The sequence below is a fragment of the Staurois parvus genome, unplaced genomic scaffold (genome assembly GCF_062004578.1).
Source record: "Staurois parvus isolate SC_StPar_1 unplaced genomic scaffold, SC_StPar_1.0 ptg000089l, whole genome shotgun sequence".
Lineage (NCBI taxonomy): Eukaryota > Metazoa > Chordata > Amphibia > Anura > Ranidae > Staurois > Staurois parvus.
Genome location: NW_028317885.1, coordinates 2,903,916 through 2,927,805, shown reverse-complemented (window position 1 = coordinate 2,927,805; position 23,890 = coordinate 2,903,916). Strand labels below are relative to the sequence as shown.

Below are 23,890 nucleotides of genomic sequence, written 5' to 3'. Positions count from 1 at the left end.
AGTGGGAGGAATAGTGCCCCATCACTGGTGTCAGTGGGAGGAATACTGTCCCATCACTGATGTCAGTGGGAGGAAAAGTGTCCTATCACTGGTATCAGTGGGAGGAATAGTGCCCCAACACTGGTGTCAGTGGGAGGAATAGTGCCCCATCATTGGTATCAGTGGGAGGAATAGTGCCCCATCATTGGTGTCAGTGGGAGGAATAGTGCCCCATCATTGGTATCAGGGGGAGGAATAGTGCCCCAACATTGGTGTCAGTGGGAGGAATAGTGCCCCATCGTTGGTATCAGTGGGAAGTATAGTGCCCCATCGTTGGTGTCAGTGGGAGGAATAGTGCCCCATCGTTGGTGTCAGTGGGAGGAATAGTGCCCCATCGTTGGTGTCAGTGGGAGGAATAGTGCCCCATCGTTGGTGTCAGTGGGAGGAATAGTGCCCCATCGTTGGTGTCAGGGGAGCAATAGTGCCCCAACATTGGTGTCATTATTTCCGTTGCTACTTCATAACTGTAATTTTGCAGTGGGAGGAGTAGTGCCATGTCATTGGTGTCAGTGGGAGGAATAGTGTCCCATCACTGATGTCAATGGGAGGAATAGTGCCCCATCATTGGTATCAGTGGTAGGAATAGTGCCCCATCATTGGTGTCAGTGGTAGGAATAGTGCCCCATCATTGGTGTCAGTGGGAGGAATAGTGCCCCATCATAGGTGTCAGTGGGGGGAATAGTGCCCCATCATTGGTGTCAGTGGGAGGAATAGTGCCCCATCATTGGTGTCAGTGGGAGGAATAGTGCCCCATCATTGGTGTCAGTGGGAGGAATAGTGCCCCATCATTGGTGTCAGTGGGAGGAATAGTGCCCCATCATAGGTGTCAGTGGGAGGAATAGTGCCCCATCATTGGTGTCAGTGGGAGGAATAGTGCCCCATCATAGGTGTCAGTGGGGGGAATAGTGCCCCATCATTGGTGTCAGTGGGGGGAATAGTGCCCCATCATTGGTGTCAGTGGGGGGAATAGTGCCCCATCATTGGTGTCAGTGGGAGGAATAGTGCCCCATCACTGGTGTCAGTGGGAGGAATAGTGTCCCATCACTGATGTCAGTGGGAGGAAAAGTGTCCCATCACTGGTATAAGTGGGAGGAATAGTGCCCCAACACTGGTGTCAGTGGGAGGAATAGTGTCCCATCACTGATATCAGTGGGAGGAAAAGTGTCCCATCACTGGTATCAGTGGGAGGAATAGTGCCCCAACACTGGTGTCAGTGGGAGGAATAGTGCCCCATCATTGGTATCAGTGGGAGGAATAGTGCCCCCATCATTGGTATCAGTGGGAGGAATAGTGCCCCATCATTGGTATCAGTGGGAGGAATAGTGCCCCATCATTGGTGTCAGTGGGAGGAATAGTGCCCCATCATTGGTGTCAGTGGGAGGAATAGTGCCCCATCATAGGTGTCAGTGGGGGGAATAGTGCCCCATCATTGGTGTCAGTGGGGGGAATAGTGCCCCATCATTGGTGTCAGTGGGGGGAATAGTGCCCCATCATTGGTGTCAGTGGGAGGAATAGTGTCCCATCACTGGTGTCAGTGGGAGGAATTGTGCCCCAACACTGGTGTCAGTGGGAGGAATAGTGCCCCATCATTGGTGTCAGTGGGAGGAATAGTGCCCCATCATTGGTATCAGTGGGAGGAATAGTGCCCCCATCATTGGTGTCAGTGGGAGGAATAGTGCCCCATCATTGGTATCAGGGGGAGCAATAGTGCCCCATCATTGGTATCAGGGGGAGCAATAGTGCCCCAACATTGGTGTCAGTGGGAGGAATAGTGCCCCATCGTTGGTGTCAGTGGGAAGTATAGTGCCCCATCATTGGTGTCAGTGGGAGGAATAGTGCCCCATCGTTGGTATCAGTGGGAGGAATAGTGCCCCATCGTTGGTGTCAGTGGGAGGAATAGTGCCCCATCGTTGGTGTCAGTGGGAGGAATAGTGCCCCATCGTTGGTATCAGTGGGAGGAATAGTGCCCCATCATTGGTGTCAGTGGGAGGAATAGTGCCCCATCGTTGGTGTCAGTGGGGGGAGGAATAGTGCCCCACCGTTGGTGTCAGTGGGGGGAATAGTGCCCCATCATTGGTGTCAGTGGGGGGAATAGTGCCCCATCATTGGTGTCAGTGGGGGGAATAGTGCCCCATCATTGGTGTCAGTGGGAGGAATAGTGTCCCATCACTGGTGTCAGTGGGAGGAATTGTGCCCCAACACTGGTGTCAGTGGGAGGAATAGTGCCCCATCATTGGTGTCAGTGGGAGGAATAGTGCCCCATCATTGGTATCAGTGGGAGGAATAGTGCCCCCATCATTGGTGTCAGTGGGAGGAATAGTGCCCCATCATTGGTATCAGGGGGAGCAATAGTGCCCCATCATTGGTATCAGGGGGAGCAATAGTGCCCCAACATTGGTGTCAGTGGGAGGAATAGTGCCCCATCGTTGGTGTCAGTGGGAAGTATAGTGCCCCATCATTGGTGTCAGTGGGAGGAATAGTGCCCCATCGTTGGTATCAGTGGGAGGAATAGTGCCCCATCGTTGGTGTCAGTGGGAGGAATAGTGCCCCATCGTTGGTGTCAGTGGGAGGAATAGTGCCCCATCGTTGGTATCAGTGGGAGGAATAGTGCCCCATCATTGGTGTCAGTGGGAGGAATAGTGCCCCATCGTTGGTGTCAGTGGGGGGAGGAATAGTGCCCCACCGTTGGTGTCAGTGGGGGGAATAGTGCCCCATCATTGGTGTCAGTGGGGGGAATAGTGCCCCATCATTGGTGTCAGTGGGGGGAATAGTGCCCCATCATTGGTGTCAGTGGGAGGAATAGTGCCCCATCACTGGTGTCAGTGGGAGGAATAGTGTCCCATCACTGATGTCAGTGGGAGGAAAAGTGTCCCATCACTGGTATCAGTGGGAGGAATAGTGCCCCAACACTGGTGTCAGTGGGAGGAATAGTGCCCCATCATTGGTGTCAGTGGGAGGAATAGTGCCCCCATCATTGGTATCAGTGGGAGGAATAGTGCCCCATCATTGGTGTCAGTGGGAGGAATAGTGCCCCATCATTGGTGTCAGTGGGAGGAATAGTGCCCCCATCATTGGTGTCAGTGGGAGGAATAGTGCCCCCATCATTGGTGTCAGTGGGAGGAATAGTGCCCCATCATTGGTATCAGGGGGAGCAATAGTGCCCCAACATTGGTGTCAGTGGGAGGAATAGTGCCCCATCGTTGGTGTCAGTGGGAAGTATAGTGCCCCATCGTTGGTGTCAGTGGGAGGAATAGTACCCCATCGTTGGTGTCAGTGGGAGGAATAGTGCCCCATCGTTGGTGTCAGTGGGAGGAATAGTGCCCCATCGTTGGTGTCAGTGGGAGGAATACTGCCCCATCGTTGGTATCAGGGGGAGCAATAGTGCCCCAACATTGGTGTCAGTGGGAGGAATAGTGCCCCATCGTTGGTATCAGTGGGAGGAATAGTGCCCCATCGTTGGTGTCAAAGGGGGAGGAATAGTGCCCCATCGTTGGTGTCAGTGGGGGGAGGAATAGTGCCCCATCGTTGGTGTCAGTGGGGGGAGGAATAGTGCCCCATCATTGGTATTAGTGACACCAATGATTGGGCACTATTCCTCCCACTGACACCAATGATACTTACCTTGCTGACCCCTGCTCCAGCCTGGGCTCGCTCGCTCCCTCCCTCTCCCATGGTACAGACACTTACCGGTCAGATGTCTTCCTTCTCCGGCCGCTCTCCTCCTCTTCACTCGCTCGATCTTCGCGGTGCCACTCGGCTCCTCCTTTCCAAGCTCCACCTCCTCGCCGGTGATTGGCCGCCTGTGTGCCTCTCCTGAGCTACAGTTCCGGCGGCCAATCACCGACGAGGATTGATCCCGGGGGTGTGTCCGGATGACAGGGACTGCATGTCACCCCGCCCACACCTGGAGACGGACAGAGGAGCGGTGTCTTGGTTCCTAAGGCCATCGGAAATATGTGTTTTCCGATGGTCTTAGGCGACCCCTGGGAAAGTGTCGTTCGACCCCCAAAGGGGTCGCGACCCCCAGGTTGAGAACTGCTGATTTAAAGGTATGAATATTAAAAAAAAAAAAATCCCACTTGTTCTTTATTTCACAGGGGCAACATAATCAGGTAAAGTATGAAAAATGGGTGGAACTCCGCTTTAAGGTGTGGGTGGAAGGTACAGGTGCACCATCCAGGCCGGCTGTTGTCAGCCTCTATGACAAGCTGACAGATGCTGCAGCCGTACTGGGATGGATGGTGCACCAAGCAGTCCTCATGTTTATGGCAGTATGGCCCAGACATGACTGCCCACAATGGAAGCAGACGGCTTGGGTTTCTACCATTTGTCCCTGCCCCGTGCTAGGGTTGCCACCTCATCCCTGTAAAACCAAACACATATTAATTACACAGGTTCTGAGGCCAATTTTATGCAGACAAGGCACTAAGACCCTGGCAGCACTGGGTGAGACTTGGCATGCAATTTGCAAATTGCATGCCAAGTCGCACCCTATTGTCCGCAATTACAGCGGTCATATTGGTGCGGTTTTGACTTGGTCGGAGATGCACCGATTTCTAAAGTAGTGCATGCACTACTTATGGTGTCTTGCAAATCGCACCTCAAAACGCAATGACATCCCAACTTTGAAATCGTGCGACTTACAGTCAATGTGATGGGGGTGTAAGTGAGTTTTATTGCCACCTTAATCAGCCACAGAACCTGTGTAATTAATATGTATTCGGTTTTAAAGGAATGAAGTGGCAACCCTAGCCTCATCCAGTCGCAGCAGCTGTCAGCCTCTCATAGAGTTTACTATGCTGCCGGCAGTGGAGATGAATGATGCACCTGCACCTTCCACCAGCACCTAAGTGCCAAAGCCTCATACGCCAGGGCTAAACACCCATTTTGCAAGAGGCCTTAGGGCCAGTTCACACCATCCAACATCCGAATCGCACATGAACACACTGCAATTCAAACTGCATGAAAAACGCACTACATCTGCAGTGGGTGTCAATAAAAAGGTAATGACACCCCAAATGCGGGTTGAATTTGCCCGTTCTGGATTGCATGGTACTTTTGTACCATGCGATCCCATTGCAGTGCGTTTTATAAAGTAGTGCATAAGGTTGCCACCTCATCCCTTTAAAACCAAACACACATTAACCACTTCCCATCCGACCCATGTATATAAAAGCAGTGCAGAGGAGGGTGGCCATTTATAAATGTCCTCCCCACTTCCCTGCTTGTGCGCGCGACACTGCGATCCAGTGCCTGCTGTGTCCTGATTGCTGTGTGTGGTCCCGATCGTGTGATCACTGATTTGCAAATCAGTAATCACATGAATAGTAGTAAGCAAGATGTCACTTCTGACATCATTGCTTACTACGTGTGAAATCTGTGAATGATCACAGAGGTCACATGGTACAAGGCTATTCACAACAGGCTTGTACCATGTGACAAGCTGTGACCAATCACAGCTCAGACAGTATTTCTCAATGGCTGCAAGAATGCAGTCAGAGAGGAAACATGATTGCTTTTACAGCCTTTATGGGTGTAAAAGCAATCAGTGTAAAAAAAGAAAAAAAAAATCTTCATCACCCCCCACAAGTAGTACAGTGTCACTATGGTGACACTGTACTGCTAGGGTGACAGTATGTTAAAAAAAACAAAACAAATAATAATATTAAAAAAAAACAATGTAAAAAACATTTTTGAAAAATTATAATTTTTGGTTATAAATTAATTTGGGTTATTTTTTTTTTACTAAAATATAACTGAATAAATTTTGGCAAAGATTTATGATGAAATATTATTTATTTGCAACATTTTATAAGAAAAACACTTTTTTTCAAAAATGTTCGACTTTTTCATTTATATAGCAAAAAAAAAAAAAAATCCCAGTGGTGAATAAATAAAACCAAAATAAAGTTTTATGTCTCAAAAAAATGCAAAAAAATTAATATGGTTACAGTGCTACATGACTGCGCAATTGTCATTCAAAGTGTGATAGCACTGAAAGCTGAAAATTGGCCTGGACAGGAAGGGGGTGAAAGTGTCCGGACTGGAAGTGGTTAATTACACAGGTTCTGAGGCTAATTTAATGCAGATAAGGCACCAAGTGAGCTTAATGACCACCCTAATCAGCCCCAGAACCTGTGCAATTATAATGTGTTCGGGTTTAAAGGGATGAGGTGGTAACCCTAGACTAGTGCATGCAGCAGGGGCGGACTGACCATTTGGAAACTCGGGCACTGCCCGAGGGCCCGGGGTCAGTAGGGGGCCTCATGAGATGCCCCTGGTACCTTTTTGATAGGATTTTTTGAGTTTGGGCAAGGACACAGGGGCCCCATGATCCCTTATTGCCCGGCGGCCCCATGAGTTGTCAGTCCGTCCCTGGCATGCAGTATTTATGGTGCAATGAGGTGAGATTTCAACTCTTTCAAAATGAATGGGCTGAAATCACATTGTACAGAACCGCATGTGAATCGCACAATAACGCACAGCACGTTCCTGTGTGATTCAGATGTGGGCAGGGTGTCAACTGGCCCTTAATGTTCGCAAAATGCACATTCATGTTGCCTTGTCTAACATCAGTTTTTCAATAGACATTAGAAAATATGATAAAAATAATAAAAACATTATTTTTTATTTGTTTTACAACAGTCATTGCTAGGCCTACATTTGAAAAAAATTAAAAAATGCATCCATGTGGCACCACATGTCACCAACGTACTGTGGCTCTGTGACAGTGTATCCTACCTCCCAACATTCTCATATGGGAAAGAGTGACTAAGCACTAAGTATTTAGATAGAGGGTACAACCTTGCCATCCCCCATTCCCATCCATGAAAATCATGACATAATAAAGCTCAAAAATGCATCCATTGCACCCACTAGTGTGCTTTACACCAGAACTATATCTTGATACCAGTGTTTAAACATATCCAGGCAGGGGTCTCCAAACTTTCTAAATAAAGGGCCAGTTTACTGTCCTTCAGACTTTAGGGGGGGGCACACTGTGGCCACTGGAAGTAGAAGAATTCAATGGAAACAACAATGTCCAATTGATGGTGTCATTGGTAGGAATAGTGTCCCATCGTTGGTATCATTGAGAGAAATTATGCCCCATCATTGGTGTCATTGGGAGGAATTGTGCTCCGTCATTGGTGTCATTGGGAGGAATTGTGCCCCATCATTGGGAGGAACTGTGCCCCATCATTGGTGTCATTGGGAGGAACTGTGCCCCATCATTGGTGTCATTGGAAGGAATTGTGCCCCATCATTGGTGTCAGTGGGGGAATTATCCCCCATCATTGGGAGGCATTGTGCCTCATCATTGGGAGGAACTGTGCCCCATCATTGGTGTCATTGGGAGGAACTGTGCCCCATCATTGGTGTCATTGGGAGGAACTGTGCCCCATCATTGGTGTCATTGGAAGGAATTGTGCCCCATCATTGGTGTCAGTGGGGGGAATTATGCCTCATTGTTTGTATCAGTAGATGAAATAATGTCCCAAGGGCCGGATAAAAGCTAGCAAAGGGCTGCATCTGGCCCCTGGGCCGCAGTTTGGAGACCACTGATCTAAAGCCCCATTTACACTTGCGATTAGGGCTATAATGCAAATTCCAATGGCAAGAGTCAGAAGTTTCCAGCAGTCAGAATTGCCAAGTGTTTGCAGTTAGATGAAGCTATGTCCAGAGGTGATCATCTGTCCTAAACACAGGTAATCAATGTCCAATTACACCCAGACAGTCACTGATACCAGCGGCCACCATCAGCCTGTCATTGCTTTGCATAGGCTGAGCGGCTACACCTGTCATCTTAGCCACAGGAGGTCTCTGAGGCCTGATTCACACGGGCGCATCTAAGTGTACATCCGTGTGAAGGACCGTGTTTGCCCACAGGTTTTCTGTGCATCCGCATACAGGCCGTCCCATTGTCTATGCAGCGGCTGCACAGACTCATCTGCTGGTCCCAAACTGACAGTCCTGCTGGTGCATGTCCCAGTGTGCTTTTATGGCCATGCACTTGCACCTGCACTAGGTGCATGGAACACACGTGCCCTTTGCATGGATGTTTTCTTAGATACACCCATGTGAATGAAACCTGATTATTGGTGCTATAATTCACACTGTAACCTTAATCAGAAGTGTGAATGGGGCCTTAAGGCTGAATGAAAAGTTAAAGGATAAGTTCACCTTTTTGGACAAAAATAATAAATGCACATTTTTTTGCAGGTAAAAAAAAAATGTTGATTTATTATTTTTGTCCAAAGGAGCCTGAAAAGCATTGTACCAGTGATCAGTAGATTGCTGATGCCATGCAGGTCTCCTGCAGACCTGTCAGAATGTCTGTTTGCCATACAGGATGTACTTCTCCCCCTACTATCTGCCAGAGGGAGGGGGGCAGCAGGCACGACTGCGGCTATGGGAACATGTTACATATTACATGCTCCACCCTAAAAATGGGTGGAACATGTAACATGTTCCCAAGGTGAACTTATCCTTTAAGTAAAATATAAGGACTTCTAGCAATTAAATAGTACAATTATTTTTTACGTTTCTACATTAATTTTTTTAAAAAGGGACATTTTTTGAAGGGGTAGTCCCTTCAAATGACTGACAATTGGGAGTTACACTATATTGTCAAAAGTATTGTGAAGCCTGCCTTTACACACACATGAACTTTAATGGCATCCTAGTCTTAGTCCATAGGGTTCAATGTTGAGTTGGCCCACCCTTTGCAGCTATAACAGCTTCAACTCTTCTGGGAAGGCTGTCCACAAGGTTTAGGAGTATGTCTATGGGAATGTCTGACCATTCTTCCAGAAGTGCATTTGTGAGGTCAGGACTCTGTGCAGGCCAGTCAAGTTCCTCCACCCCAAACTCGCTCATCCATGTCTTTATGGACCTTGCTTTGTGCACTGGTGTGTAGTCATGTTGGAACAGGAAGGGGCCATCCCCAAATTGTTCCCACAAAGTTGGGAGCATGAAATTGTCCAAAATGTCTTGGTATGTTGACGCCTTAAGAGTTCCCTTCACTGGAACTAGGGGGCCAAGCCCAACCTTGAAAAACAACCACACAAATAATCCCCCCTCACCAAACTTTACACTTGGCACAATTCAGTCAGGCAAGTACTGTTCTCCTGGCAACCGCCAAACCCAGACACGTCCATCGGATTGCCAGAGAGAGAAGTGTGATTCATCACTCCAGAGAACACATCTCCACTGCTCTAGAGTCCAGTGGTGGCATGCTTTACACCACTGTATCCGACACTTTGCATTGCACTTGGTGATGTAAGGCTTGGATGCAGCTGCTCAGCCATGGAAACCCATTCCATGAAGCTCTCTATGCACTGTTGTGCTAATCTGAAGGACACACGAAGTTTGAAGGTCTTTAGCTATTGACTTTGCAGACTGTTGGTGACTTCTGCGCACTGTGCACTTCACCATGCGCCGATCCCGCTCTGTCATTTTATCTGGCCTACCACTTCGTGGCTCAGTTGCTGTTGCTCCCAGTTGCTTCCACTTTGTTATAATACCACTAACAGTTGACCGTGGAATATTTAGTAGCCAGGAAATGTCAGGGATGGACTTATTGCACAGGTGGCAACCTATCACGGTACCACACTTGAATTCACTGAGCTCCTGAGAGCGGTCCATTCTTTCACAAATGTTTGTAGAAGCAGTCTGCATGCCTAGGTGCTTGTTTTATACACCTGTGGCCATGGAGGGGATTGGAACACCTGAATCCAATGATTTGGAGGGCTGGCCCAATACTTTTGTCAATATAGTATATGAACATATTTGAAGGTCATACACTAAATTCCCGTGTCTGACTCCTACAATGATGTTGCTTGTATAGCATCTGACATCAGCATTTTTGGCTTTTAGTCATTTATTGGATGTGTAAGCTTCTGTGCTGCAGGGGAAACACTACTAATAATGGTAATTATTCAGCTTATTATTTCACACCTTAATTACAGGAAGAGATTATTTGTGAAATGATATGTACACAATTCCAAGGGTTTCATATCCTGACAAGAGGTACAACACAGGAAAGTCAGAAACTTATCCCCTTATAGTTCACCATTTAACAAAAATATAATAACTGCACTTTTTTTTCAAAAAATGTGCATTTAATACTTTTTGTCTCTGGAGCCTGTAAAACATTGCACCAGTGATCAGCAGATTGCTGGTGCCATGCAGGTCACCTGCAGACCTGTCAGTGTATATGTGTGCCCATACTCCTTGTACAGGCTGGCAGCCGCCAAGGATGTCGGACTTGTAGTGTTCTCATTCGCAGAATACTGGCAGAGCTGCACACGGCTGCGTATTTTTTTCTTCATTATGACAGCTGGCGGGAGGGAGAATATCCCCCGCTAGCTGTCACGACAGGGATCGGGGGGGCAGAAATCGGTCTATTATATATGGGTGTAACATGTAACTGAATATGGGTGTAACATGTTACGAAAGGTGAACTTATCCTTTAAAGCAGTATTAAACCCAAAAAACAAAAATGTCAAATATTGCAGCTCACCTTCTTAGATGTGGTGGCTGCATTTGTTTTTTTTCCCTTTATTTTCACCTTGTGATCTGGTGATCTGGCCAGTAAGTCTGTTGTTTTTCAACTTACTTTACTAGGCCAAGCTATCCAACAAAAATGAAGGTTAGAAGGTTGAGACAAGGTTGAGACAAACCATGTAACACTTGCACGGTGCTTACAATGATCAGCATCTTAGTTGGAGCCTAGGAAGTCGTGACGTCACGCCGCTGGGGCCACGTGTAGGCCCGGCAGCCATCTTGGAATCTGGATGGTCAGTCACTTGTACCTATCTAATGCTGCTGCACTGAATATACTGCTTTGAACCCATTTGTTTTTATTGTTTTTGCTACTTAATAAACTAGTACAATAATTTCTACACTATGGGTACTTTCCTCGGTCTCCCTTGAGGAGCTTTAATATTTCTAGAGCTTTGCTGCGATCCATCCACCAGACCCAGAGAGGGAAATGACCTGTAACCCAGGAATCTTCACCCGCCTATCCTTAAAGGGGACCTCTGGCACATCGGATCCTTTTCCATCCTATGAGGGCAGTTCACCACCATGAGTTCCAGTCCAGACCGTCACCAGAGAGGGGGGATCGTCATGATATTTACACATCGCATATTTTAAATACGCTTCTGGTTAGTGCGCGTTTATACCTTTTGCACAGGGAGCACCTTCACAGGACTGGAATTTGCCGTTTTCTCACCAGAGATCTTTTATTCTTCACTGATTGTTTTTCACCATTGTGTATATATTGTGATATCTATCAGATACTTTTTATTGACTATTAGCGCTGCATATATTATTTCTATATTATTTTCACACGGTTTTATCTGGTTTCCTTGAATGTTCAGCTGCTTTTATTTGAAGAGTGCTCACTTTTATTGATATCTTATGATGATCAGCATCTATTCATTTATGTAAAACCCTTATCCCAAAAAGAAAAAAACTGTTCGCTGCAACTGTTTAACCTCTTCCCCGCCGCCCTATAGCACAAATACTGCTACAGGGTGGCAGGGCTGCGCAAAATCACATGTATATACATGATTTTGCATTTCCAGGTAGGGGGCGCACATGTACGCCACCCTACCTGCGCCACCATTGGCGGCTATGGCTGTCAATCACCGGGTGCCGGTTGGAGATTCCCCACTGGCATCCAGCGATCGCTGGAGAACACTGACAAGGGAGAGGTCTGTATGTAAATAATACAGATCTCTCCCCTGTCAGCTCCAGCATGCTGCTTTGTTTTGCTCTGCATCGCAGAGCAATACAAAGCAGCATGCTTACACAGCAAATCACACACACAGCACACATAGTAAAACAGCAAAAACAGCACACAGTTAACCCTTTGATCGCCCCAGATGTTAGCCCCTTCCTGCCCAGTGTCAGTACTTTTTATTAGCAATGATCACTGTATTAGTGTCACTGGGGATGTCAGTGGCAGTAAGTCAGTGTCAGAATGCCCGCCGCAGTCCCACTATAAGTCGCTGATTGCCACCATTACTAGTGTAAACAAAAAAAATTCCAGTATATATACCGCCATTTGTAGACGCTATAACTTTCACGTAAACCAATTAATTTACACGTATTGGGAATCTTTTGTAGCAAAGACATGTCGCAGAATGCATTTTGATGTAAATTTATGATGAAATTTGTTTTTTTTAATTTTTTTACTGGACATGTTTTATAGCAAAAAGTCAAAAATATAGTTTTTTTTTCAAAATTGTCGGCCTTTTTTTATATATAGCGCAAAGAATAAAAGACGCATAGGCGATCAAATACCAGCAAAAAAACTCAATTTGTGGGAAAAAAAGGACGTAAATTTCATTTGGGTTATGCAGCCTCATAGGACAGACAGAGGTGAATGAAAAGTCCTCCTACAAGCTTTAACCAGTGCTCAGCTGGACACTGATAGAAGTCACAAGACTGCTTCAACTGCTGATGCAGAAAGGTATTTAGCAGTTTATATTTACTAAAATAATTGCATTTCCATGTTCCGTCTACTGTGGGAGACCAGATATAGTGAATGCTGAGTCCTGGGTTTAGTAACAATTTAACTAGAGGATGTGTATGGATGGATTTTGGAGAATAAATATATAGTTTAATCTCACTTTAACATCACACAGCAGCTCATCATTGTTATTACAAGTATTAATAAAGCACCAACAATTTATGCCGCACTTTACATACTATACATTCACATCGGTGCCCTCCCTTAAGGAGCTTACAATCTAAGGTCCCTATGTCATACACACACACACCATGTCTAAGTTGACCCTAGTATGTGTGTGTTTGGAATGCAGGAGGAAACTGGAATACCCAGAGGAAATCACAGGGAGAACATGCAAACTCCAAGCAAATAGTGTCCTGGTTGGAGTTCAAACCAAGGACCCCAGTGCAGCAAGGCATAAGTGCTAACCTCTAAGCTGGGGGGTCAGCCCCTGTATATCACAGCCAGATGACTGGTGGTAGATGGCAATCTGGGTTTGCTGACCTGCCATCACAGAGCATCAAACAGAGTGCAGTGCAGCCGATGTCTCCTCTGTAGTGCCGGCTCCTGTCCCATGCGGAATGATACCAACTGCACTCCACCTCTTATCCCAGCTAGAGGTCTCCAGAGTGGTGCCAGCAGCAGGAAAGGAGAGGTCTTCAGGTCAATGTGAAGCAATACACTGGCCTTAATAGTATAGGGCTGCTTTCACATTGATCCTGTGCGGTTTACCCACATCGTGGGTGCAGTGCAGTGTACTTGCAGCTTTCCTGCAAGTTTGCTGCGCTTAGCCATAGACCTCTATTATATCCTGCAGGTTTGGTGCACCTTCTGAAAACACACTAAAACTCCCGAATGCTGGAATTTTGGTGCACTTCCAGAAAGTGCACCAAACCTGCAGGATATAATAGAAGTCTATGGCAAAGCCAGGAGCGTCGCAGGCGCACTGCACTACATCCATGGTGCAGGTGAATCGCAGCACATCAGTGTGAAAACTGCCATATAGGGGGCTCCGAACAGTAAGGGTTCGTTTACATTTGCAGTTTGGGGGGTGGTAAAACAGTGTGTGGTATCACAGTTAAGACGTATTTTACTGCCCCAACTGCACCCCCTTTAGCTGCAGTGGCCAGGGGTGTGCACATGTTGCAGCCTCCGCAGGAGGTTATATGTCCTCCCAGGTTATACACCCTGTTATGGTTGATGGGTGTAGTGCCTCTCAAACCTGACCAAGTCAAGTGAATGAGGCTGTTCTGCAAGCTGTAACCTTGAGCAGTGCAGCAAACAAGGGGTTAAAGCAGGCAGCGTTGTGTTGCTTTCTCACCACCTGTTTTAACCCCTTGGACCCTACAGAAGCAGGCAGTTGCAGGGCACTTGCAGAGTGGCCCCATTTACTTGAATAGGTCGCGAGTGGCAGGCGGTAGCACCCACCAAAAGCAACACATGCTGTAGCATGTGTACACCTTTGGATGCTGCCTCAGAAGCTAAAGGGGAGGGGACTAGGGGGCGGTAAAACTGTGACTCAACCACAGGGTTTTACCCCCTCCCCAACTTTCCATGCGAGAGAGCCCTAACGGTGCTGTTGTTGAATGCAACTAAGGGCTCATTCACAAGTTCAGCAGGTACTCTCCTCTGAAAAGCGACCCAAGTGTGTTGAAGAGTGATGAGGAGGCGATATGTTGCCTCCTCACCACCTGATTTAAACTGATGATTGTCATGTAATTGTGACACGGTAGTACGCCAGTTAGAGGTTTAAAGCCGCTGTGAGGGGGCGACAGTGCTCTTTGAGTCCTCCCATGTTGCTCAGGTAGATCTCCACCTTTGCACAGCACCATGAAGCTGACTCTAGCACCCCGCAGGTTTGTTTCTAGCCAGCACTGGACAGTTTATTCCCTTTCTACAGCTAAGGCAGAACACAATAGACTTCAGCAGGGACCAGCTGAGAGCCGATCCATCTATGGGCAGGCTGGTTGCACCGGTTGATCCATCAATCAACTTCAGCACCACCATGTGCCTGTTGGATTTTGTGCATGTGACTGCTACCTCCAGCAGTGATCATTATGTTCTGCCGGTAGGGAAGGCTCCCCACCAGCAGAACACACTAACACTGCACAAGAGATTCATATTCCTTGTTGATGGGGGAATCGAGCAATTTTCTTTCCTGCAACCTGCGGTGGAAAAAAAGAAAATTGCATAATCTAAGGGCTGCTTTACCACCCTCCAGACATATTTTATACACATAGAGTGCAAGCTCTTCGGTTCCACAGTAGACACAATGCCCCTAGACATTGACGATTACTCACTTTTACGCAGTAGCAGAGTACGGGCCCCATGTTGACATGTTTGGTGTGGCTGATGTTCTGCTCAGGTGCAGATTTGTCAGGCTCTGGCAGGGAGCCGTCCTCCTGGGGATTAGCATTTGCATCCACATCCTGCTTGACTTGAGCCGGCCGCACGTAGCTGTTGAAAGCGATCTCTGAAGCCGTTGGGCTCCTCTGATCTCTGTGGGCATCATTCAGTTTTAATCTGGGCACCTCTTTTGTACCCAGAGAGAAGTGTCTCAGCCTCATTAGGCTGCCCGAGCCGGGGAGTTTAAAATGGGACATTTTGGGTATCAAAGTGCATAGTGTGGTGGAAGTGTCCGGTGTCACCAGGGTGAGGCTTTCCACCGGTAAGAAGGAAGTAGCAGCTGCATGGGAGTTGGCACATCCTTTGGCATTTAGAGAGGGGTTCTGCGCACATTCTTCTGTCGATGTTAAAGAGTCATTCCGGAATCGACTATATTTCGCCCTCTGAAGCATCACTGGGTATCTCAAAAACGATTTTCGCAGTATCGGCCCGCTCAGCTTTCTACGATCTCTCATAGCCTTCCTAGGTTCATCTTCAGCTTTCAAAAGTAGAACCCTTATTACACAACCATCATATCCATAGAACGCTCCTCTTAGAACATTGAGTTACATATCAAAATATAATGAGAGAAATACAATTACAGAATTCCACTTGCAAAAGTAAAAGCACTGCATGCACTCAAAAATGATATATAAATAAAAATATAGGATCTAATGAAAATGGATTATTTTCTTCTTTTTTATAGAAGCTGAATGATCTATAAAAGAGGATCAGATGACGGCGGGGAAAAATCCAGCCTGAGGATGTGGAATACAGGAGCTCTCTTCTTTCAGGAATATCAGATGAGACAGCATGAGCATCCATAGATCCGGGGTGAAGCGTCGCTCGTCATCCTCTGCACAGCCCATGGCACACTGGCAGCATCCTGGAGTTAAAGAGTTTGGAGGCGTAGCAATTTCCCATGAATGAACTCGGCTGAATGAAATGCTCCCTGTGTTTGCACGCTATCAATCTGTGAATGAAGCTGAGAATGGCTGTAATTGACTCACGATCTCGAGGGTGTTCAGCTTTCATCCAATCAGAGGATGGCAGGATGACTCATACAGAACAAAAACACAAAGCTACTAGTTACAGCTCAGATGTAATGACAATGAAGAAATCCTCGACAGACAGACTTCCCTGTGCAGGATTCAGAGAGCAGAAAATATTGAAGAAGACAAATTCACATTATTTTATTTGAAAAGGGTACATTCTGGAGACCTTGAGTCCGGGATCACACTTGTGCTGTGCGGCACATCGCATGTGATTCACACAGGAACCGCATCGCATTGCTGTGCAAATCACATGCGAATTCTGTGCGGTGCGATTTGAGCCATGCATTTTGTATGGCTCCAATCGCACTGCATCCGCACCAAAAAGACGCAGAACCCTTTTTTTGGTCCGCACTAGAATCGGATTGCATGGGTATTCACAACTATGCGATTCGATTCTGCACATCGCACATGTTTTGTGGACCGATTTCGGGGTGTTGTTAACTTAACATACACACCCGCAGCAGTTCGCATGAACGGGGTGCAATTGTGATGCGGTGCGGAATGTGCACAGAAAATGCTGTGAATTCCGCACCACATCAGTGTGAACGCTAAGTGATTTGGCTTTTCAGTCATTTCCTATTCTGCACAGAAGTTTGTTTAGGATTTATTATTATGTAAATTAATTGTTGGTGTCAGTTTATATTTATTATTTCAGGTACTTGTATAGCGCCGTCCATTTATGCATCTATATTGTACATTCACATCAGTCCCTAACCTTCAAGGAGCGTACAATCTAACGCCCATAACTTACATACATATACATACATACACATACTAGGGCCAATCTAGACAGGAGCCAGTTAACCTACCAGCATGTCTTTGGAGTGTGGGAGGAAATCAGAGTACCCGGAGGAAACACACGCAGGCACAGGGAGAACATGCAAACTCCAGGCAGGTGGTGCCGTGGCTGGGATTTGAACCAACAACCCTAGTACTGCCGGGCGGAAGTGCTAACCAATAAGCTACTGTGCTGCCCATATAACATACAAGATGTGCAAAACAAGATCAGGTTAAAGCTGAACTCCGGGAAAACTGAACACATATACTGGAAAAATGAATGTATTTCAATGAGCCTGATTTACACCGTAGCAGTGGTTTCATGTGCTTTTAAAAATGTACAGCATGCTGCATTTTTCCACCGTAAACTGATGTGAAAACAATATATATGTAAAGCGCTGCGCAAATTGACGGTGCTATATAAGTACCTGTAATAAATAAATAATACAAAACAAATGTAATGTACGGAAATGTATGTGAATGCACTCAATTCCATGTAAATACAGAAAAAAAGAAAATAAATAAAAAATGTAAAAACCACAATGAAATTGCATTGAAAATGCATGTAAATGACCAGACGTGCAGTAAACACAGGGACTGCGGTATAAAATGAACCTTTGAAGTAGGAACATCTAAATGCAGGAAAAAAATGTCTGTGTTTGGGGCTGCTCACCCCCACACCTGTCAAACTAGGAGAATTGGATGTGTCGAGCAGCTGCTGCGTCCCCATGCACTTACATGGACTGCCTGCACGCAGCACCTGGCACCACCAGCTGGATGACTTCCCAGATGACTTCTCCTGTATATAGAAAGGCTAAATACAAGAGTGCCATTGTGAATGAAGCTGAAGATCCTCCGCTCTCCTGGCAGTTGGTGCTCCCCCATGCTTCGCAGTGGACTGTCCCTTGGTGTCCTCACACATAGTGCAGGGCTAAGGTCCCTGTATTGGTCTGGATGATGCTAGAGGATGTTTTACCACTGGAGTGCATGAGAAAAGAAGCTATCGGGACCAGTCAGGCGGCATAGAGGCGCCTGCTGGAGTGGAGGATCAGGTAAGTAAAACAGCTGTTCCCAATCACCTAGGCATAAAGGAGCAGTTAAGCCTTGCAGTACGGGCGCAAGGAAAGACTTTTAGTTTTCCTAGAGTTCACCATTAGGCTTCTTGCACACTCAGGGGCGGACTGACAACTCATGGGGCCCCTGGGCAATAGGGGATTATGGGGCCCCTGTGTCCTTGCCCAAACTCAAAAAAGCCTATGAAAAAGGTACCAGGGGCATCTCATGGGGCCCTCTACTGACATTGGGCCCTCGGGCAGTGCCCGAGTTTCCAAATGGTCAGTCTGCCCCTGTGAACACTGTAGCACAAAAACACTCAGCACAGAGGTTTTTGTTTTTTAACTGATCAAAAATGTAGCCCATTGTTTCCAGTGCGCCTGTACACACAGGTGAGTAAACAAGCGCTGTGTATTCATAAGTAAAAAAAAAAATTAGAAAAATTTGTGGTGCTGATCAATATTTTGCTCATTTATACTCACAAAGCCATGCAAATATGCACGAATACGCACAAATTCCACGCTTCCTGCTTATGTGCGCATATTCTCAAATACGCACAAACACACGTGAGTGATATACAGCCCACCCTAGCTGTTTTTTCTGCCAAGAAAGTCTGATATTCATACATCTGTACAGTGTGCAAGAGGACTTATAGTGACTTTAAAAGATATTTTTTCCTTTCTTTTAAATGCTGCAGCAATACCTTGCAGGGTATACTGGTTTCATGATCCCAGGAACCATTCAGAGTTGCCAACCCTCCATATATTTACGGACAGTCCATAAATTTTAACTCATTTATGGACTGTCTGTAAATGTCTGTTATGGATGGTGGCCATCCATAAAAAACATGGCTGCGGGCCGACTTTGGAGTTGCGCATGTGCAGTTCCAAGCCGGCTGGGCTCAGAAAAGCTTGGCCATTTTCAGCTGTTCTTGGCCAGGTGGGCGCATGCAGACTTGTGCAGTGACATCATGGCACTGCTTGTTGATTGGCTTGCCTTGGCCTCCGCATCCATGCATTCTCTTCACTGTCCATGATGGATGCATAATGGGGAATTGGTGATGTGATGGGATCAAGGGCCTGTGGGCTGCCTGTCCATGGGACAATCATTTCAGAGCTCCACTAGGGTCCAGAACCTCATCAAATATGATCGCTACGATGTGCTGCTGGAGTCCCAACACAGGGTGGGAGGACTGTTTGCTCTTCGAGTCCTGAATCGGGACCACTCTGAGTGAGTACTCACTATCTCCTGTATCATGTCCGCAGCCTCTAACCATCTCCTGTATCATGTCTGCAGCCTCTAACCATCTCCTATATCATGACTGCAGCCTTCAACCATCTCCTGTATCATGTCTGCAGCCTCTAACCATCTCCTGTATCATGTCTGCAGCATCTAACCATCTCCTGTATCATGTCTGCAGCCTCTAACCATCTCCTGTATCCTCTTCGCAGCCTTCAACCATCTCTTGTATCATGTCTGCAGTCTCTAACCATCTCCTGTATCATGTCCGCAGCCTCTAACCATCTCCTGTATCATGACAGCAGCCTTCAACCATTTCTTTTATCATGTCTGCAGTCTCTAACCATCTCCTGTATCATGACCACAGCCTCTAACCATCTCCTGTATCCTCTTCGCAGCCTTCAACCATCTCTTGTATCATGTCTGCAGTCTCTAACCATCTCCTGTATCATGTCCGCAGCCTCTAACCATCTCCTGTATCATGTCCGCAGCCTCTAACCATCTCTTGTATCATGTCTGCAGTCTCTAACCATCTCCTGCATCATGACAGCAGCCACCAACCATTTCTTTTATCATGTCTACAGTCTCTAACCATCTCCTGTATCATGACCGCAGCCTTCAACCATCTCTTGTATCATGTCTGCACTCTCTAACCATCTTCTGTATCATGTCTGCAGCCTCTAACCATCTCCTGTATCATGATGCAGCCTTCAACCATCTCTTGTGTCATGTCTGCACTCTCTAGCCATCTTCTGTACCATGTCTGCAGCCTCTAACCATCTCCTGTATCCTCTCCGCAGCCTCTAACTATCCCTTGTATCATGTTTGCACTCTCTAACCATCTTCTCTATCATGTCCGCAGTATCTAACCATCTCCTGTATCATGACCGTAGCCTTCAACCATCTCTTGTATCATGCCCGCAGTCTCTAACCATCTCTTGTACCATATCCGCAGCTTGTACCCATCACTTATATCATGTCCACAGCCTCTAACCCTCTCTTCTATCATATCCACAATCTCTGACCATCTCTTGTCTTGTGAGGGGGAGCTTGGAGAGGAGTCAGGAGCAGGAGCGCTGCTGGGACGTGGGTCATGGGAGGAGACAGACGTGTGGAGAGGAGAATATAGGGTGAAACCAGAGCAGCCAAGCTGGAGCCCGGAGAGGACCGCCTGACTGAGCCCTGCACTGTGCACCTGAGAGGAGGTCAGTGTCAGCGCCACAAGGCCAGTCTGAGGGGGGGGGGGGGCACTGATATAAAGGTTCCTCTTTATGTCAATAGATCCCCCGTACCTCAGTGTATTCATTCTGTAGAAGGTAGTCTGTGGTCACTAGATTGAGTCCCTGCCACATCAGAGTTCCTGGTGTTCCCCTTAAATCAGGGTCTGCAGAGTTCCTCTTTACATCAGAGTCTGCAGAATTTCACCTTACAGTGCAAGGAAGAACTCTGCAGACCCTGCTATAAAGGGCAGTGCTGCAGACCCTGATGTATGTGGGAACTCTGATGTAAAGGGAAACACTGTGGATTCTGATGTAAGAAGGGGTGCTCTGGTGCTCAGATGCCACCTTATATCAGAGGTTCGCTTTACATCAGAGTTCCCCTTGCACTATTACAGGGAATCCTGCAGACTCTGATATAAGGGGGACCTCTGTGCTGGGTTATATTATTCTGACCTTCATGGAAATGGAGAAATATGGTTTTTGACTTTTCTTATAACCAAATCACATTGCAAATCACACTAGTTATATGTTTATAGCTTAAATATTGATATTTGCACTTACAAGAGTCATTTTATGTACTTTTTCAAAGTGTCAGTAAAACCGTACTGTAGCTGTCAGTAAATTTCCTTATTTCTGTCAGCAAAAAAAATACATTTTAAAAAATTTGGTGCCGTTTGTAAATTTTGGGCATCCTGGGCGTAAATTTCACGTCGTGGGGTTGGCAACACTGAAAGTATTGCTTTGTGTCCCTAGTATAAGGTCCTCCAAAGCATTAGCCTCAATATCCAGATTGAGAGTGGCCCCTTTCCCTCATGGGGTTTTATGGAGCCACCTTTGCATGTGCACTCCCAGCTGGCACCTACAGACACTACATGTATTCATAGAAAGAGATAGCCAGGTGGCAAGCCACTCCCCCTGCTCCTCCCTCCTCTCTGTGTATGTGCTGTCCCTTCTGAACCGCGTATACCTCCTTTCCCAGAAGTTTGGGGAAGATATACATTAATGGTGGCCATAGAAACTTCATTAAATGATTTCTTTTTTCCAACAGCAATAAATGATTTATAGTTGACAACCCATTCATTTGACAGGCCACACATTGAAGTGGAATTTGATCGACAGTTAAGATACAATTGTAATTAATGATCGGAAGTTATCAATTTCATCTGTTTCCACCATGTAATCTTATCATCCAAATACAATCGCATTCGTGAACAAACCATCTCAATGCTGCTGATGGATACAACACGATTGATAATATTCCGCCATGGCTGATCGACTCCAAAGTAGACAAGAGTCTCCATCGATTGGAAGGGAAGTTCTGGCTATTTGACTGCTTACAGATTTAATTGCTTTGATTGAATCGCAAAATAAAATGGAAGCATATATGACTGCCATCAGGGCCCTTTACAATACTTATCTTGTGAACAGTCCACACGTTTATTTCCTTGAATTCCATGATTCCTATTCACTGTGCCCTGTGAGTTTCACATATTTCTCGCGGAGAAGTCAGTACAGGAATCACAACTTGCAGGCAGCAAGGTACCATGGGATATGTAGTCCTTGAAGGTAACCGTCAGAGGAGAAGCTACATGGCATGCAGGGAATCCAGGAAGTTGTGGAAAGAGATGGCCAGCAGACAAGAACAACATGAAAGCAGATTTTAGAAGTAGGATTGTCAATGATAATTATTGTTTGTGGAAATAAGTGGGTCTCCCTTACCTGTGCAGAGGCTGCCCACCCTGCTACCAGTCCCAATAGCTCACTGACAATCTCAGGCTCCGGTGTAGAGGCCTTTGTCCTGTTTATTCCATATCACAGGCACTATTGGTTGGACTATTCTTCAACCACCATACAGGCATTGTCATACACAGGTTTAGGGAGAAGCTGCAGAATCCTAAGGAATATATTGTAGATCAAGTGGCTACAACTCAGCCATAACACCAAATGTAGTCAGCCCAGGGTAGTGGTGTTACACTTGCGGGGGGGTCACCTCCACATTTTCCTGGCCATTGCCTCTTCCCCAGAAACTCTTCTCAGACTCCACATGGGTCTCCTACCCTTCTCCCTATCTCACATGTGTGCGGGCCGCAATTTGCACGGCCATGAGAGACCATTCCTTTGACTGGACTCCTGTGCCCCAGGACACGCAGGGAAGAAGTCACTGCACTACTTTGAAAATCGCAGGCCGCACGGGAACTGCAGTTCCCATTACGGTTGCGATTTCCAGTGCGGGTGGCGTGCCATTAAAGTTAATGGCACCCGCCCACAGGTCCCTCTTTCCTCTGTGTGGGTGCAGGTCCCACAGCGGCACCACCCGCACAGATTTGAACCGAGGGTTAGGGGTTGGATTAGGCCAACCAGCAGCTAATCAGAAGCCAGTCTGGCCCAGGCAGCTTATCAGAAATCCTCCTGCCCCTGGGCTGCTATGGGAGGGCCCTCTGCAGCTGTAGCAACAGCCAATCAGGGCACAGTCTAAGCTTCTCTCTCCCTGCAGCTGTCCATCACAGGAGAAAAGTGAAATAAATGTCCTTGCTGCCTATTCTTAGCTCTGCTAGGCAGGATGTCACGAGCCCAGGCCAGTGCTACACTTGTATCTCTATAACAAGGCTGATGTTATAAAATGAAAGTGTATGCTACGACCAAGAAACTCCTTTCATTTTTTTTTTCTGCTAGGATGCATCAGGACCTACTTTACCACTAAGGAAGGTGTGCCATGTCCTGCTGGCTGCGCCATGATGTAGAGATCTTCTCCCCACAGTGCTGATCTATGGCCACTGCAGGAGGTAACATAGGCCGCTGCGAGTGTGGAAGAGTTGTATCATTTCCTTGCTGGCCAATTCTGCCCACCTCCTCTATTCATAGAACTCTTACCATTGTTTCCTAGAATTCAAAGTGTTATGGGATTGGAAGAGGCAGACCCTGACATTCGTCCGACGGCCCTCCGGAAGAGGCAGACCCTGACATTCGTCCGACGGCCCTCCGGAAGAGGCAGACCCTGACATTCGTCCGACGGCCCTCCGGAAGAGGCAGACCCTGACATTCGTCCGACGGCCCTTCCGGAAGAGGCAGACCCTGACATTCGTCCGACAGCCCTCCGGAAGAGGCAGACCCTGACATTCGTCCGACAGCCCTCCGGAAGAGGCAGACCCTGACATTCGTCCGACAGCCCTCCGGAAGAGGCAGACCCTGACATTCGTCCGACAGCCCTCCGGAAGAGGCAGACCCTGACATTCGTCCGACAGCCCTCCGGAAGAGGCAGACCCTGACATTCGTCCGACAGCCCTCCGGAAGAGGCAGACCCTGACATTCATCTGACAGTCCTCCATTCACAGAACATCCTGAATTCTGGGGAAGAATAGGACGAGTTTTATGAATGGAGGAGGCTGGCGAGTGGCACAACTCTTTCACACCCAGAGTGGTTGATGTTAACCCCTTCAATTAAACTTCAGCTTTAAGGCTGACCCCTCTTTGACAGATGTTACTACAAAGACTCAAGACAAAAATCTGTAACACTAAGCCTCATCGCCATCCCCTCCATACTTCTTGATCTTGTGTGTTGAGCAGAAATTTTACATATTGTGGGATGACTACATACAAGGTGG

At 47.0% G+C, this 23,890-nt stretch overlaps 1 protein-coding gene and 1 long non-coding RNA gene across 2 annotated transcripts in view; one reads left to right on the top strand and one right to left on the bottom strand.

Moving 5' to 3' along the window:
- SHC4 (SHC adaptor protein 4) overlaps window positions 1-15,924 on the bottom strand; it is a 125,079-nt gene extending 109,155 nt beyond the window's left edge. The window contains exon 1 of the mRNA XM_089670324.1: window positions 14,860-15,924. Coding sequence (XP_089526450.1) covers window positions 14,860-15,420 — 561 coding nt within the window. The 5' untranslated portion in view covers window positions 15,421-15,924. The remainder of the gene's footprint in view (window positions 1-14,859) is intronic.
- LOC149468343 (uncharacterized) overlaps window positions 1-17,313 on the top strand; it is a 91,783-nt gene extending 74,470 nt beyond the window's left edge. The window contains exon 3 of the long non-coding RNA XR_016311752.1: window positions 15,651-17,313. This is a non-coding gene — a long non-coding RNA (uncharacterized LOC149468343). The remainder of the gene's footprint in view (window positions 1-15,650) is intronic.
- The last annotated feature ends 6,577 nt before the right edge of the window (window positions 17,314-23,890 follow it).